General features: G+C 45.4%; 1 protein-coding gene across 10 annotated transcripts in view; it reads left to right on the plus strand.

The window, feature by feature from the left end:
* KALRN (kalirin RhoGEF kinase) overlaps positions 1 to 16994 on the plus strand; it is a 529910-nt gene that overhangs the window by 438692 nt on the left and 74224 nt on the right. The window contains exon 1 of one of the 10 annotated variants that reach the window (XM_049810180.1): positions 9508 to 9798. The exons of the other annotated variants lie outside the window; for them this stretch is intronic. Coding sequence (XP_049666137.1) covers positions 9714 to 9798 — 85 coding nt within the window. The 5' untranslated portion in view covers positions 9508 to 9713. Of the gene's footprint in view, positions 1 to 9507; positions 9799 to 16994 lie in introns of those variants that run through there. 10 annotated transcript variants of the gene reach the window in all.

Below are 16994 nucleotides of genomic sequence, written 5' to 3' on the forward strand. Positions count from 1 at the left end.
AGTCAGAGACAGGCAAACTGCAATGCAAAGCACATGTGTATTAAATAATGTATTTTAAGTAATTGAAATTATGTTTCTGTATATCTTCTTCAGCACACTGCACAGATTTGATATACTGATCTTGACACAAGAAGCCTGATTCTCCGGTCATTGACGCAATCATTTTGTCAGAGCAGCTATTCCCAGGTTACACATTTTGCAAAAGAGCCTGAACCAATGTCAATTTAGCTTAGTTCAGATTAATCCCAAATTCTAGAAAGTAGAGTTAACATTATTGTCACTATGGTGGTCTAAAAGTCTAGGGCAGGAGGTTATTGACATAAACACCAGTGTATATTTTTCCATTCATAGTAACTGGTCTCATAAAGGATATTATCTCTTCTTACGAAAGTTGCCTTTAATTCCAGAATTGTATTTTTCTTTTCTTTAAGGCAGAGTCCATATTTGACTATATTTTCCTTAAATCTATTTAAATAAGTCTCTCACAGTTCGGAACAGCTAAAGAACAGTTCCCTTAGTCATTATAAGAGGTTAAACCATTCTTGTCTTTGGTTGTCCTCAGCATTTATTAAAAGGCTCTATTTGGCATATGTAAAATACATATGTATTGTTCATAAATGCACTGAAGAATTATTGATTCTGCAGAATTGTAATGCAGTGAAATAAGTATTTTCATTCTTTCTAGAATTTGCAAAATACATATTACATTTCTGGCAGGACAAAAAAAAATGAGGGATAATCACTTGCATATTGCAGTAAAGGTTGGGATGGCATTTTTTCTGTTTTCTAGACTAGGGAGGAACACTGAAATCTTTCAACTCAAGATACACTTTTAAAAAGTATTCTTAGGTCTTCATACATTTTGGTTTTACTCCTTCGAGACTGTACCCAGCTCTTAATTTTCTATGCAGATTTCATGTATCTTTACAATTTTATGTTAATAGCTGCATTTTGCCAAGGAATGTATACCCAGTTTACTTGGAAATCTATCATGGGAATTGCATTTAGGTATCAGAGAACAGATTCTGGCCTTAAGAGCCAAATGGCATTCTTCAGAAAAGCACTGAAGAATTTATTAACTCTGCAGGACTCTTACTCAGTGAAATAAGTACATTTTTCCTTCCACTGACTGCAAAAGTCAAATTAGGTTTCATGCAGTGTGAAGGAATCGGGGTGCTCTTGCTGCAAAGGAAGTCCATTCTAACCCATGAAAAAGCTTAGTAAAAAAAAGTTTTGTCCATGGATGGCAGGGGAAGGTAGTTCAGGCTTTACGCTCCAGTAGTCTTCATGGCCATTGCACATCTGTTCAGACAGATCTGCTGTAGCTGTGCTATGCATACACAGTGCTGCTCCACAGGACAACTGGGAAGCTGGGAGCTATACAAGTTCTGCAATGTTCAATCTGCTACAGCCTTTCCTTATTTGAAAGATGTGTCTTTCTGTATGTGAAGATGCAAAAATGCACATTTCCACTCCCCATCAGCTTGCTGATTGCCATCACAAAACATGCTACAGGACATGCAGGCACAACAGAGACGGGCCTGATCTCAGCAGCGCTGGGAGCTGGTGCTTCTCTCTGCTGAGTAGAAGATAGTTGGCCAGATGGAAGTACCCATTTTGTCTCACACGGGGAGGCTGAACCTCTTTGAGCATCAGGTATGTGTCCTGTGCCTACCCAAGCAGCCACGATCTATCATAGTGAGTGAGATCACTGAGACCAGGAGATAGTAAAACAGTACAAGTGATGCAACTGCCATATACCTTGAGACTTTTGCAGTAAAATCTGAACAATAATGACAGGAGAACGAAGGCAGATCAAGGAACCGATCTGGGCTAAAATGAACTTTTTTTTCCACCCTAGGTTAATTTTAACCTGGATCTGTTTATGGATCAGATTCACTGTGAGGCTGCTCAAACATTTCTGTTGGCACAGGAGAAGTGGCAGGAAGGAGCAGGCACCTGGGAGAGACAGAAAAGGCAACAAAGGGTTTTGGCAGGGCTGCTGGCTCTTGACAACTCAAAGTGCTCATGGAACTATCATATAATGTGGAGCTGTTACATCCCAAGAGATGCGCTGAACATGGGAATTAAGAAATACTACATGTCATCATGTACTTGTCCTTCTCACAGAAAGACAGCAAGTTTTTCTGCCTTGTGGTGACTGGAAATGCCAATGTGTAGAAGTCCAGCTTTTGGCAGTGTCTGATGGTACCAAGCAGAAAGGGGATTTCTAGAGTATTTGGTGCTAGACTAGCATTCGCTCACTGACGTTCCCAGGAGCAGCATTCCTGTACAGGACATCAGCAGAAATCCTGCCTGCCAGAGAGCTAGCATCCTAAAAATGCCCTTTTTGCTAGTGCGTGGACACTAAAGAATGAAAGCAGGCAGAGGTGCTCCACACTAATAAAAGCAGAGGGGTTGTTTTCTAGCCAGTCATTCCACCAGCTGACAAAAACAGTGTAAAAACTATTTTTTTTTTCTAATTCTCTGCACAGCAGGCTCCCTGTTATGTGTGCCCTTTTTATTTATACCTGCCATAAGTTTCAATAACAGCTTTACAGATTCTTTTATGCTTGTCTTAGATCTGGTATTGTAAATCAGAAAGCTTTGCCATCCTAAACATTGCCTGGTTAGAACTCCTCTGCATTCTTTTTACCCTAGAAAAAAAGGGAAATGGAAAATAAAGTTAATGCAATAATTTGGCCCAAATAAATAAAAGGTTTTACAATATTGACATTGAATTTTATTTAATTCCAGTCCAATTCCTCCAGACTGGCCAAACAGAGAAAATTTTCTCTCTAACTAGCAAGTGGTGTGTTCCAGTTTTTTAATTTTTCTTTTAGCTTGCCTTGAACCATAATTGTGTTGGATACTGGGCGGGGGATAGGTGGTGAATAGAACTTGCAATTTTCTGCAAAACATCTCAGGAAAATAGTCTGAATACTCTTCCCCCCAAAAAACCCAAACAAACAAAACAAAACAACAACAACAACAACAACAAAAACCCAAACGGGTAACAACTTAGTCTAAGAAAGGAGAAATGCCATTTAAAGAGAAAATTAGCTGTGGTTTCTACCATCCAAATAGAACAACCTCGGGCAAGTTGAGACAGGCAGGTCAGGAATACTTTTGTTACACTATTAGGCTGTAGTTGCTAAAACAACAACTCACCTTTGTCATGCACAAGTGGGTGAGGCTCCTGTTTGTCTTGGAAAGCAGACCATGATGGGCTGAGATAGGCTCATGATTTCCCCGCTGAGGCCCAACACGGTAAGACAGGAGCCAAAACATGTCCAAAAGGCAGCGCTTTAATGCTTTGTGTCTTCCATCATTGGGTATTGCAGTAACTCCCAAAGATATGCCTCTGCTCTAATGGAGGTAAGTGCTTCAGGAAATGAGCACAAAACCTGCTTTAAAAATTTTATTTCACTCTTTTCTGCTGAAGGGTTGGGTTTTTTGTTCTGACCAGTAGCTTGTTCAGGATGTGTCCACCATCCAGCATAGCTCTCCAGCAACTAATCAATACCATACTAACGTAATGTGGTACGTAGCTCCACTTACTGGACCTCTTATGTTAACTGGTTTGTGAGGTGAGGCTCTTTGCTGCAGCCTCATCAGAGCGTAACTTATCTGGTGGTACTGCTGGTGGGTCAGACAAGTCCTCTCTGCTCACACAAGACCTTGCTGAAGCAGTAGAGCCAGTCCAGGGGCAGATGAACCTGTGCTGAGGTCTTGGAGGAAGGCAGCGAGGCAGGACTGTATGCCAGCTTCTAACTGTTTTCATAAGCAGCTCACTGCGAGCAAATGGTTACTACTTAGGAAAGAAACCGTATATATAGTGGAATTGGTCCTGGGCCCAGGAAACCAGAGAAACCAGAGGACAATGTAGGAATCTGTTTTGAGGTATCTGAGAGGCAAAGTTAGGCTGGAGGCTGCAGGGGCGCATGTGTCCTTGCTGGTCTGTTCTGCTCCCGAGAGCGGGTGAAACTCTCTTAGATTATAGCTATGTGAATATTTTGGGGCAACTCTAAGTTCCCTTGAAACAGACTGAATCACATGAAAGCAAGTGTATATAACTTATTCTGCAGTCTGCTTTACAGCCATCCACCTCGTGCTGTTTATTTGATGATCTTTTTAAGATACTTTTGGGGATAAGTCTCCAAGCAACTTCTCTTTTTTTCGTAGGCTCTTCCTTCCTTATAGGATGCAGAGAGAGAAAAAAAGATGGGATGTAAATCAGAAAAGAAAGTTACGCTAGTGTCAGTAGGGGACTTCTGGTGGGTTGTGCAGTACATAAAGGTGAGGTCCATCTCAGCAGAGCAGACAGGTCTGGCTGTGGCCTTTAAGGCTTTATAGTAGAGTTGGTGGGCCAGGATGCTGTTTGGCCATGGCAACTCTTCTAAGTTGCCATAAATCCATCCCACGCTGACACGTACAGCAGAGGGATCAGGAATGATATATTCTAACATTTGCTGAACATATGCCTACACTGCAGTTCAGCGTGGAGTTTGTGCTGGACTGTCTATATTTCTTCTTAATTTGTTTGTTTTAGCTAGTTGAGAATGTTCTTTTTTTACCCACCACTGTGCTGAACTGAGGAGCCAAAAACCTCTCCTTGGAGTTGTGCTCCCTTGCACCAGGAGGGAATATGAGTCTATTTATTTATTTATTTTTAATTTATTTGATCTGTTTTAATACCCAATAAAGTTGTTGTTTTTTCCAACTGGCATGACAAGGCTCTGACTATTTTTAAAGAATGTGGTTCATTTGATTTAATCTAATGAATGTTTAGTGCTGTTGAAAATAGCTGGAGCCGGAGCCAAGAATAATGTACTGAAATGTGCTGGTTGAGCAAGGACTGCTTCACTCTGCCAATTTGCTTTCCCTCCAATTGTTCAGATTTACCTGGCTTTGCGAATAGCATTTGCAGGCAAGACATATGAATCGATGTGCTTTTTAATACTAAATCTAAAGACCGATAATGTCAGAGCCGTATTTTGCCACAGTCATTTCGAGACGCATCAAACAGTAACAACTCTTCTTGCTGTTCAGTGTAGGATGTCTACCCTCTCTTTAAAGGGAACCTGAAATGCTAATACCCTTTTATTGCACACAGGAAAATTAAGGCATGAAATGGTCATTTTTTGCCCCCTAAAGTCACCCAGAAAGCAAGGGGGAGAATCAGTAATGAAACTAGTCAGCTAGCATCTACTGGCGTCCTTAAGCTGCTGCGTAACTCTTGATTTCTCCATGACCTGAAACTAGACCATAGTCAGAAAACAAATTCTGCTAAATCCTTGCTCCTGGTGTTCCTCACTGACTGGTTCTCAGCAAATCCATGTTTACTGTCCTGCCTGCAATATCTGAATTGCTCTGCAGAGGTACCTAACGCTCCCTATTAACAAAGCTTAAATTTCATGCACGTCCGTGCGCTACCTGAATATGTCTCTGCAAGTCATGTCACAGGTTTAAATGTATTTAAAACTGTACAGATCCATCCTCCTTTTGCCATCTATGAGTTATTTCTGTTAGATAGCTCTCTCCCTATTCCTTCATAAGAAATCAGTAGCTAATACTTAAGCTTCATTGGATTAAAAAAATAAATCAGCCATAATACATCTTACTCCGTGATAGTGGTGCCCGTAGGGATGGATTTCCTGCAGAGATCACTTTACACCCTAAAGCACAATGTAGGATTGACTTGCATGAGTAATGAACAGATGCTCTTGACGGCTATTACATTATTCATCTCTCTATATATGTGATGGGGGGGAAGGAAACAGCACCTGTTACTATGGGAGAAATGCTGTCACTGCTGTTCTGCATTACAGACCTCCAGGGCAATCTGGGCCAGGCATATTTCACTGCATTTGTGTTGACCCAAATGAAGCCACGCCAGTTTACATCCACTAGTTATTTTGCCCTGTGTTTCCCTCAGATAGGTTCTTCAGTTTATAACCTAAGAAAATGAAATAGCTGTTGCAGGTATGAGGGAGCACTGGAGACAGTGTAAAAACTTATAAGGTCCATCTTTCACCCCAAATTTAGCACAAGAGGACTGGGTATTAGAGCTTATTTCCCCTCTACAGCAAAAATAATTTCTACAGACTCTCAGATTTCATATGAAAGCAACTCATATACCTGGGGACTTTCTAAAGGTATATTTAAGAGCAGACAGAACTCATTTCCTCATCATCCTGACATTATACTGAGATTACTTCCCCTCCATCATCTGCGTTGCACAGGGCAGCACACTTGGCCTGTGGTGCAGGCACACTGCTAATAGCTTCAGATGCAGCAAGTCGGGACCCTAAAGTTTTCTTGGCCACGCCACTGCAGGTAATAGCGGTTGTGTCGGAGTGTGGTGCCAGGAGATGTTTCCTCGAAGAATTCCTGTGACTCAGGCATAGGTTAGAGCAAGGGCAGGAATGTTTTCTTTGCCAGGGGACATACAGGTTATTCATGGACCGAAGAGTCACACAGTAATGCACCCTGTCCAATAATAACATGAAAAATATAATGTGAACATAGGAAGTGAGGTTAAGGACCCTTCCTAGTCACAGGCAAATGCCTCCCCACCCCTCACCTAGGGCAAGCGGACTGTGCAGATTTTGCCGCCCCGTGTGATCTCTGCAACACTTCTACTTCCCAAAGGCTGACTCCCTACTGGAAGCTAAAGGCTCAGTGCAGTTGACCACATAGTTCCCACTGATGCTGATGAAAGAAGTCTTCCTCATCCAGGGCTGAAGCTGAGCTAGACTGTGCCCACAGCATGTCTCATCTACTGTTTTATAGGAGCTAATTGATATGATGTGATTATTATGTCTTCTAGTCATATTTCATTTTGTGAAATATTTATTGCATGTATAATTCATAAGTGAATATACATAGATATACATATTTTGAAGGAGTAACTTTTTAGATGTAACCTTCACAATATTCCTAGAACTGGGGGGGGGGGAAATGGGGGGGTTGGAGGCAGGCAGAGCCTGCCTCCCCCCTGAATAAAGACTTCAGTTCTGTTTTAATTAAGCAAACAGTTTTTCAGAGCTGAGATCGCACCTTAATTATGTTTCCAAGCTTGGCTGCGATTGCAAGAGCTACAAACTTGTTTCAAAACCCTCCTGAGAGTCTCAGACCGCACTGCCTCAGCGCCGTTTCCTTGGAACTTCACCCCCGAGCACGGTTTTCTTGCTGTGCCTTTGGCGTATCCCGCACCCCAGTTCTCAGCCGCTCTCTCTCGGCCCGGCGGCTCAGCCAGACCCCCCTCGAGTGAGATCCGCCGCCATGTCGGGGTTTGCCGCTAGATGTCCCCGCCAGCCCCTCCAACCGCCCCGCGCCGGGGGTCCCGCACCGCCCTCCCCGCAGCCCGGGCTGCTGCCGCCGAGACGGGTCCTCGCAGCGGCCGGCTCTAACGAGAGTCGCGGGAATTTAGGGGTGAAATGCTACTTTTAGGATGTTTCCCAGTTTCTTAAATGAGGAGTCTTGAACGTTACGATGACTTTTAAAACCTACCGAGGGGAGGGTTCTGGCGTACTAGGCGCTATGTAGGGACCGGTCCTGCCTCAGAGCTCGTATCGCCCATCCAGGCAGATGCCACACAGAAACTGCAAGATGCCAGTGAAGAGCGTGTTCATCTTTCCCCTTTTTTCTGTTTGCACGAAGCAGGCTGAGTTTAGGCGGGAGGCGGCCAACCCGTAGGGCAGAGGCTGGATGTGGTATGAGAGGGTGGATTAGAAAAGAGAGAGATGCGGTACGAAGGAGCAAGCAGAGAAGTGAAGAGCTGCCTTCTCAAAAGAGCCCTGCTCCGAGATTCCTGAATCACTCAGAGGCCCTAAGCTGCTGCCTTCTTACTGCCTGGCACTTCGGGTAGCCAAAATGGCCACCTGAAGAGCTGCTGCCTGGGGTGCCATGGCAGGGGCAAACGCTCTGTAGGGAAGGGGAGAGGAGCAGAAGGGTGGGAGCGTCCTAGCTGGTTCCCCTCTTCCTTCTCTGGCTGCAGCTGCGGTTTCTGCTTTCCAGTGAGGCGTATTATCTCCCTGCTACAGGCACAAGAGCCCCGAGTGCACCCCGGAGACATTCCTTTGCATCTCCCAGATAGGCAAAGACCCAAGTCAAAGAAAGACACAACACACAGCAAAGTGGAAACAGAGTCAAGGTTCCCTTCATTCTTACATATGGCAAAGCCCCTTGGTGCTCAAGGGCATTGGCAGGAAAGTTTTATACTGCCAGGCTTGTTATAAGGTTGCCAGTCCTTCCAGTGAGGCTGTAGTCAAAGAACAGTTCCTACAGCGCAGCCAGAGTGAAGCAGCAAGGTTTCGTATTTGCCGCTGTGGTGGAGGGGAGTCTCCCAGTGAGGGTCTCTGGCACTCTGCTGGCACCAGGTACTGGGGTCCTCTGCCAGGGTGGCTCTAGGGTCCACGGGATCCCACCTGGCAGCTACATGAAATCACCCAGCACAGGGGTTTGTGAACGCTGTGCTGAAGCCACAGCCCTCACCCCCTGTCCAGAAACGGCCCTTGGGCCCACAGGAGCGTCCCTTACTCCAAAGCCATTACGCAGCATACCAAAAGCCTTAGTCCAGATGACCACCAGTCTGTGGCATCGGTACAGCCATGCCTGCTCAGGCGGAAGTCCTGGCACACAGAGGCACAAAGCACGGCCCGTCTCCCCTCTGCTGCTCCCTCTCAATACGTATTTATGCCTGGGAGAAGCAGCTTGTTGGGTTTGTTCGGCTTTCGATGCGAGAGTACAAAACTATGATGCTGCCGCTCTGGAATCCTGCCTGACCTCTCCTACCAGCTGCCTCCAGCAAGGTTCGGGAGGTTTTTGGCACCTCCAGTTTTCCATGCTTTAGGTGGGAAATCCTAACATAACAGGCTGGCACCTTCCAAAGCAAGCTGTGCTTCTGGATGGATCTCGGGCATCTTGGTCCGTGTGTCAGAAGGGTGAGCATTTACCCTACAGTGCTTCAGGCAGGTCTCCTACCGCAGGAAGCAGACAGGCAGAGGGGTTGGGGTCACAGCAGGCCGGTTAGCGTTTTCAACTAGTTGTGAAAGGTTTTAGCTGTCAGATGCTTAAGCTAAGGAATGGCATTGGGAAAAAAGGAGTTGTGAACTTTAAAAAACCCCACAGCAATACAAGCTTAACCTTTCACAGACTTCGGAGGAACCCCCCTCCGCAACATATCAGAGCTTTACCAAACTTCCTCCCAGGCGGTTTTTATTTCTCGCTGCCGACTCGGGATGCCGCCCCCACGGCCGCCGCCTGCCCGAGCAGCATTTTTCCCCCCCGAAAACTCGTTTTCCTTCCAGACAGAGGCGGGAGCCCCGTCTCGCCGCAGGCCCCCTTCCCTCCCCGGCCGGCCGCGGGTGCCGGTGCGGGCGGTGCGCGGCCGCGCAGGGCGCTCCGCCCGCCGCCGCCCCGTTGCATAAGGCGGCGCGGTGGCCGCGGGCCGCGCTCCGCCCCGCCCCGCTCCGCTCCGCGCCGCCCCGCCCCGCCCCCGGAGGTGCGCGCCGGGCACGGCGGGGACAGCGGCTGGTGGGCGCCGCGGCCGCGGGCGGCTCGGCCGCTTATCACGGCTGGTTTTAAATTTTTTTTTTGGCTTTAGGGTCTTTTTTTTTTTTTTTTTTTTTCTTTCTTTTTAATTGTGATTTGTTGTTTTTTTGCCGAGCGGGCCGGTGGCTCCTTGCCATGAGCAGCCCGAAGGCAGCATGAAAGCGGGCAGGCGCGGCTATCCCGCCCGCTCCGGTGTAGGATGGCTTTTGGCGAAGTGCTGCTGCTGCTGCTCCTGCAAAGGTCGGTGGGGTCCGGGGGTGCGGGGAGCGGTCCCCCGGGGGGCCGGGGCAGGCGCCGGGGGGCCCTGCGGTGCCCTCGGCAGGGCAGCATCCCCCCCGCCGCCTGCCCGCTCTGCCCCGGGGACGAGCGGAGGGAAGGGGAAGGGGCAGGGGAAGGCGGACAGCGGCCGGGCTCGACGCCCCGCAGCCGGCTTGGCAGAGCGGGTGCGGCCGGGACACCCCCCCCCCCCCCCCCTCCCCGCCCCGGCTCCCGGCGCGGCGGGAGCCCCCTCGGCAGGGAGCCGCGGGGCCGCTGCCCGGAGGGGCGGGGGAACCGGCCACGGGCATCGGGAGGGAGAGGGCTAAAGTTGACAGGATACATTTTAGCTTTGCTGGTAGGAAACACCCTGGGACTGTAGGTCAATAGGGCGGGGAGAAATATTTGCTTAAATGAGATTTCTTTTTTATTTTTTTTTTCCCCCTTTCTAGTCTTTCTTGGGCTTGGGTAGGAGCAAAATGCTTTGAAAACATCTGTTTCTCACAGTTCAGAAATCTCTGAATGGTGATGTGGGAAGGTCTGGTGAAGCTGGCTGAGCTGAAACGTTAAGAGAGATGTGGGAAAGCCACGGCAGCTAGAGCGCCTTGTAAAAATAAAATAAAAATCTGGGGTTTACAAGGAACGGTGCAGCTCAGATGCATTGACTGAAGATTTCCCAGCCTGCAGTCTTTATGCTGTGATATTGCTCTTGAACTTGTTCGGGATAATGTGAGGTTTTTTAAGATCTGTCTGTGGTATTTCAGTGTTTCCTGTTCTCTGAATGGCCAAGCAAAAATGTCCCAAACAAAACTTGCCTTTTCTTTCGTTTTGGGTCCTTTTTTAAAAACAAAAGCTTTTAAATGCAGGTTTTTGGTAATTGTGGAACCCGCTCATACATCCCCAGATAAAGATGACTTTGAGGGTGGGTGGGCTTACTAATTTCTTGAGGCACACATTTGCAGTGCAGGAGCCCTGTTTCCCCAGTTATTGAACTAGAGTCACGCTTCTGCGGTGACAGCAGCAAACTAGCTGGCGATGGAGTTTGCCATGATTTCATAAGACATTGATCTTTTTCAGCCCGGGGAGAACACACTACTTCATGCCAAAGAAGTGACTCGAGGTCAATGCACAAAACCCCGCTGTTTTGCAGCCTTTAAGAAGGAACATGTAACCCGGTTGTAGGGCTATGTAGGGCTGCTAACAGAAAGGTTGTGGTTCTAAATTACTGTGAAAGCCAAGACTCTCGGACAGCCTGTGCTTTAACGTGTTGGCCCATGCGGCGGGTTGAAGCAGTATTCAAGCTCTCTGACAGGGCTCTGGTCTTTAAAATGTTGATTCTAACAGATCTAAATCTCCCTGCTGCCTGTCCTGCCTGCAAACGTCTCTAGAAGGGGGAAGGGGAAACAGCTGGCTCTTCTCTCTCCTTTTGAAATGTTAACTGTGTTTGCAGTTCTAGTTTACCCGGTTAGTAACAAAAGGTGTTTGTGATACAGATTGCTTTACTTCTTTCTTGTCTTCGGTAGTAAACTTTGGGCAAAAAGTTGTAAAAGACTATCTGTTACGCTGTATTTATTAAAGAAAACCAGAGGTAGTCAGATGGTGGGTGTGCTCCCTGGATATAAGCAAGTACCAAACCTGACATTTGATGAGGGATTTGGGTGCCCCAGACTACAGCATCAGTGTGCTGTCGTTGGCAGCTTCTGCCATTAAGCTTGGAGATTCTTTAATGCGGCAACCAGACCTTTGAAGCTCTAACTTCATGTATTCTGCATTGTCACTGATCGTCTTTGCTTCTGGGGGCACACTGTTCATCACAGCCCTTCTTGCTGATCTTAGACTTGCAGTACAAATAGGTGACTGTATTTAAGATGGATGTGAAGCACCTTGGAGCCGTTCTCACTGCTGCCCCATAAATGACCTTCCCTTTGCCTTTGGAAATGGCGGCTCATGCTTTTTCCTGGTGACAGAAGGCTGATGTATCTTGATCTTTTGCAACAACTGAGTAGGTTTTGTTGCACCAGTAAGAACTGTGCGGTGAGAGACATTGAGAAGACGAGCATGCAGTCTGTGCTCAAACAGAGGTTGTGTCAGTACAAGCTGTGTCAGTGCTTTTTGTGCCATGGAGCTTGGAAGTGATGTGGATGCTTGAACTCCTACATAGCAACAATAATGCAGAGCTGAAAAAACCCAAACCCTAGGTCTCCAATGTATCATGAAATAGGTAAATTTCCTGTAACTGGGCATTTCTCTGAAGGGTTTTGACAGATAACTCGTACTACTCTTTTGCAGCAATCTTATCCTGTCTTTTGCAGCAGTAGAGACCTTGATACTGCTTTCTTACTTGTTTTTCTTGGTGAGTTTCTGATCTTGTCAGCTTTGCCCATGTACAAACCTACTGGGATCCATCCAGAGAAAGCAACTGACACTTACTACCATTTGAAGTTTTGCTCCAACTCTGGTAGTCCCCTGCATGGACTAAATAAGGACTACTTGTCTGTTCTGAAATACGGAAAAATATGAATCCTAATATAGGAGTGCCTCAGAGCAAGAGTCTGTCACTTGCTTTCAGCCATAAAAAGGGGTAGTTAAGAGCAGTAGACTTGCAAAGCCTTCAGGCTAATGGCCTTGATCAGCCAAGAGTGGGCAAGCAAGGCTTTTTGCTGTATCTCCCAAATGCACAAATACAAAGTGACCTAGTGTAATGGGATACTTCTTAGTACTGCAAAACTGGCCCTGAAAGCAGACTGATAAGAGGGTTCAAATTCTGATGGTCTTCTGATAACTAGAAAGTCATTGAACTCTCCTTAGAAATCAGTCCAGGATTTGCAATTGAGTATAGCTTATTTTCTTTTAACATGGAGTCCATTGCCTCAGATTAGAGGCCCCTTTGAAAGGGTCCTGATGAGGGAAAGCGAAGAAATTTGAGGGAATCCTGCTTTGTGAAATGTCTTTTCTGAAGCAAATGGTCAGCTGCATGCCTTGACTGTGACAAGGTCAAAACTTTGTTGCCTTTAAACAGGAAGCAAAGTCCAGCAGGTGAGTGCCATTACTCCGCACTACCTTCAGCGCAGAGCTCTGAAGCTCAGCAGTAGGTGCTGGGAGCTTGGGTCAGGTGGAAACTGAACTCCAGGCTCTGATGCATGGGAGACTGTAAAGAATAGTCAGTGACTCAGATTTAACCTCGAAGCTAAATTCTGTGTGCTGTATTCTACCCAGGGCCTTATTTAGAGGACATTCCTATGCAGTAGTTCAGCTCAGTCAGTTCTAGCCCAGCCTGGGGCACGCTGGGGACTTATTGCCCTAAGGGGCACCAGGAGGGTGGGAAGCGCTAACAAGGTGTAGGAAATGCTTTTCTTCGAGCACAAGGAGAGAGATGTTCTGATCTGCTGGACTCTAGAAGCTAGCTAGGACTGCATTAAGTACAGCCCAAAAAAAAGGGTCTGTGGTTAAAAGTAATCTATTGCCAGCATAACTTTATAGCACAACACTTTACACCCTGTTCTAGGTAATATTATGTGGCTGCAGAGTGGCTTCAGGTGAGAATATAAACCACTTTTTACTTCAGGGTAGCCAGAAACAGGGAAGATGCATTTAAATGGATGCACTATATCAGCTTCAATAAAGAACATGTCCCTCTGCCTCTTAGAAGAGTTGCTCATCTGAGCAGGCTGTTGGTCATATCCAAACTTTTCATTTCAGAACAGAAGAAACTTAATTTGAATGTCAAACCTTTAATCTCAGTGTGTTAAAAATGAAAGATTGAGTGGGTTTGTGTCTGTGCTAAGCTCCTGTTAAAACTCTTATTTAAGTTTTCTGTCCCTCCAGCTTCTCCTCTCTCCTGTCTCCTGCAGTTCTGCTCTTCCTTCTGCATTTGTTTGTTTTACTACCCTCTTTTTCTTTCTTTCCTTCTTTTTCCTTTTCTTGCTATCCTTCCCTGAGTCTTTGATTTGTTACTGGCTCAGTCTGATGAAACTCTTTGCTGTAAGATTAACAAAGTAAGCTCCTCTTGACAGAGTGATGGTGACTGAAGTGCAGTGAAGGGAGTTCAGCCAGCCACCTTGTACCTCTTTGCTAGCTGGTCAGAAACAGAGCCTTAACTGGAAGTTAGGCAAACCGGCATTATTACAAGGGCTGTCAACAGCATGTTAGTAAAAGTTATTTCTTCATTAGGTAAAAAGTGATATCTGATGCTGCTTTTTATAGAAGGTGCTGACACTGTGTTACAGCAAGCTGCAGAGCTTTGCTAAGGAAACTGGTACCTTTGTGCTGAGTGGTAGCAAGAGAGTGATCTGCAGTAATATATTCAAGCCCATAACATTTCCTAATTTGAACATATTTTATTTAGTGTTTCAGACTGAGCCATGGTTACACTGTGTAAAGTGTAATGGAATGCATGGCCAAAGCAGTTCCGTCAAAATTGAGGCAGAGGAGAAAACAATAGTAAAATTAAGGGTGTCAGCCAAAGCTCGCTTAGTTTCCTGGTCCTTCCTGAATGAGAAATATGAGGAAACTGTTACCTTCCCCAAATATACTCCTTGGGTGAAGTCCATCTGTTGCTCATTAGCTGCATCTCAGTAAAGTCAAGAGGATCAAGTGTACTGGTCTTCTGTGGGCAGTCTCTCTCTCTCATGCCAGAGCTGTGCTCTGCTCTTTCTCCTGGCAGGTTCACAAGCAAGCAAATGGCTGTGGTGAGGTTTGGGAGAGGTGTTGTTATTTTCTTCCAGTTCTATTAAGAGAAAACTGGTAAGCCCGTGACAGGAACATCTCTTCCAAGTCCTGTGTTTTCCCATCTGCAGGCTGAATCAGGAGTCAGAGTAGGTCATAGCAGATAGTTATTGGAAGGGACAAAAGAGTTGATGAAAACGCTGCTCAGTTGAGCAAGCAGGATTAACATGACAAGGTGAATACTGTTAGCAAAAAAAATCGCTCTTTTTGTTAGTGTGGAAACGTGCTTTCCCACACCTGCTTTACACCCTCCTGACAGATAGTCCTGCGTTAAGCATGTCCGAAAAGCATGCCTGACAGTCCCCATGCCAGTCTTCTTGGGTAAACAAAGACTCAGTAGTCTGAACCTGTTAGTACCTGTGTGCGTGGGCATGTCCTCCCTTGAAATGGCAATGAGACGTAGGAGGATTTCAGCAGAAGTCGTGAGGCTGGTAAGCAACCTCTGAAGGTGGACAGTTGAAGCAGCATGGCCACTCCTCTGTTGGCAGGTTGGGGGCAACAGGGAGCTCTTTTGGGGATTATTTAGTTTTAAGTGTTGTTAAATCTTACCTGTTTGCATGATGGGTTTTTGAGGGTAGAAACATTGTTCACGGATACAACAAGTTAGGTTTTCAGTGGGTCTGCGTTACTGCAAAAGATAGTGTCCAAGAGCACAAGAGGTTTGAGGTCTTTCGAAGTGCTGGTTGCTGCACGTGACTGTCTGCTCACTGCTCTTCTTTTCCGCCAGCTACTTTCTGTAAATCTGATGTTTATCTTTCAGTGCCAGTGTTCGGGACGCTTTAGCAACTTTCTCTCAGTTCCCAAGATCCAAGTAATACTAGCGTTATTTTTTTCTTTTTTGAAAATTTTACACACTGCTGGACGATTCCAATTCTCTCGACGCAAGCTAGCCCTTCATCCTCCGGCTTTGTGTCTCACTTTTGCACCTGATCTTGCAGCCTTATCTTTTGAGATGGCGTTATATACAGGATGTGACAAAAGTTGTACAGAAAATAAACTTTCAGATCTTAATTCATATGTATACAATGGATAGCAAGAGCTTCTATAATGACCAGCTTTCAGTTACTAGTTTGCGGGTGATTGTGTGATGAGGATCCTTATCATTTGGATTGCTACATTGTTTTCAACTTTCATATATTTATCCAGCTTTAAGGAAACATGGGGCTTGCTTTTATGCAGCCCAAGCTCCTAAACTTCCTATTCACTCCAAGAAGCATATAAGAGTTCACAAGGCTTTATTCATCTTGTCCAAAGCCTAAAGAAGGGAGACTTTATTCTAAGGGAAAGAGAACAGATAATTGTGAAAAATACAGCTTGGGTAACTCCCTGTTCACTGCAAAGAAAATGGGGTAGCTAAACATGCTGCTTTCCTATAAAATAAATGCCAGATAGTTGTATTGTTTAGGAATTCAGTGCACAGATGCTGAAATAAAGTCCATCCATTTTGAAGTGAATCAAAAAGGGCAGTTATTTCACATGACCCCAGAAGGATTTGGGTTTTTTTCCAAACCATTACGTTTCAGCATACACCTTGTTAAAAAAATGACAGATTAGTTTTCCAAATACATACACAAGTTTTAAAGTTAAAAAACCCCAAACCTCAAAATGTTTCAGTCTAAAACCAGCATCAAGGTATTTCTCAAACACACCAGAACACTGTTACATTTCAGTGTAGTTCTTGTCTGTTAACAGGCTCTATGAAAACATTTTCATCTCTGGAAAAAGTTGCAATTTCTTTTAAAAAGAGAAGAATCGGTTGAGCAGTTAGTGATTACAGCAGGGATCTACAGATGTGGTTTTCAATTCAGTAAGGAAATCCAGGTCTCTGCCAGTTTAGCCACTGTATATCAGTTGCTATTGCAGAACAGTTCAATTGTTAATATTGCATCATCCAATTCAATGTTATGTAAAGATACTTTTTAAAACAACTACAGAAGCACATCTGGCTGTTTTCTTAAAAAAGATCTGTAGATCTTAAGTTGGGCTTCAGCACGTGTAAAGAATTATTAGGAAATACCTACTGAGATAAGCTCAAAAACGTCTCCCTTGGCTAATATTCTTTGTCATTAGAAAACACAAACCAAAAATTAACCTGTTTGCTTTTAGTTCATAATGTTTGATGTGGCTGATTATGCTGAAACACCAGCCATTACTTGGATTAAAGGTAGTTAGTGCATCCAGTTGGGTCTCCTGTTGAGTTTGACATGCCTCTCAATCTGTCAGCCTCTGTCCTGGACCAGTCCTGCAGTCCTCTCCCCGGCAAGCTGAGAACATGGAAATCACACCCATCACCTGTGCTCCTTTCAGATAATTAGTACAAAGTATGAAAATTTCACCAGTGATGTCCTAATGAGATGAGAAAGAGAACGTGCAAACTGAATTACAGCAGTTAACAGTAGAACAGCCATGGGGGTTTCCTCTTTGATGGGGAAAGCACCATTATATATGCTTCAGTT

Source organism: Accipiter gentilis, chromosome 1, assembly GCF_929443795.1.
Source record: "Accipiter gentilis chromosome 1, bAccGen1.1, whole genome shotgun sequence".
NCBI lineage: Eukaryota > Metazoa > Chordata > Aves > Accipitriformes > Accipitridae > Astur > Astur gentilis.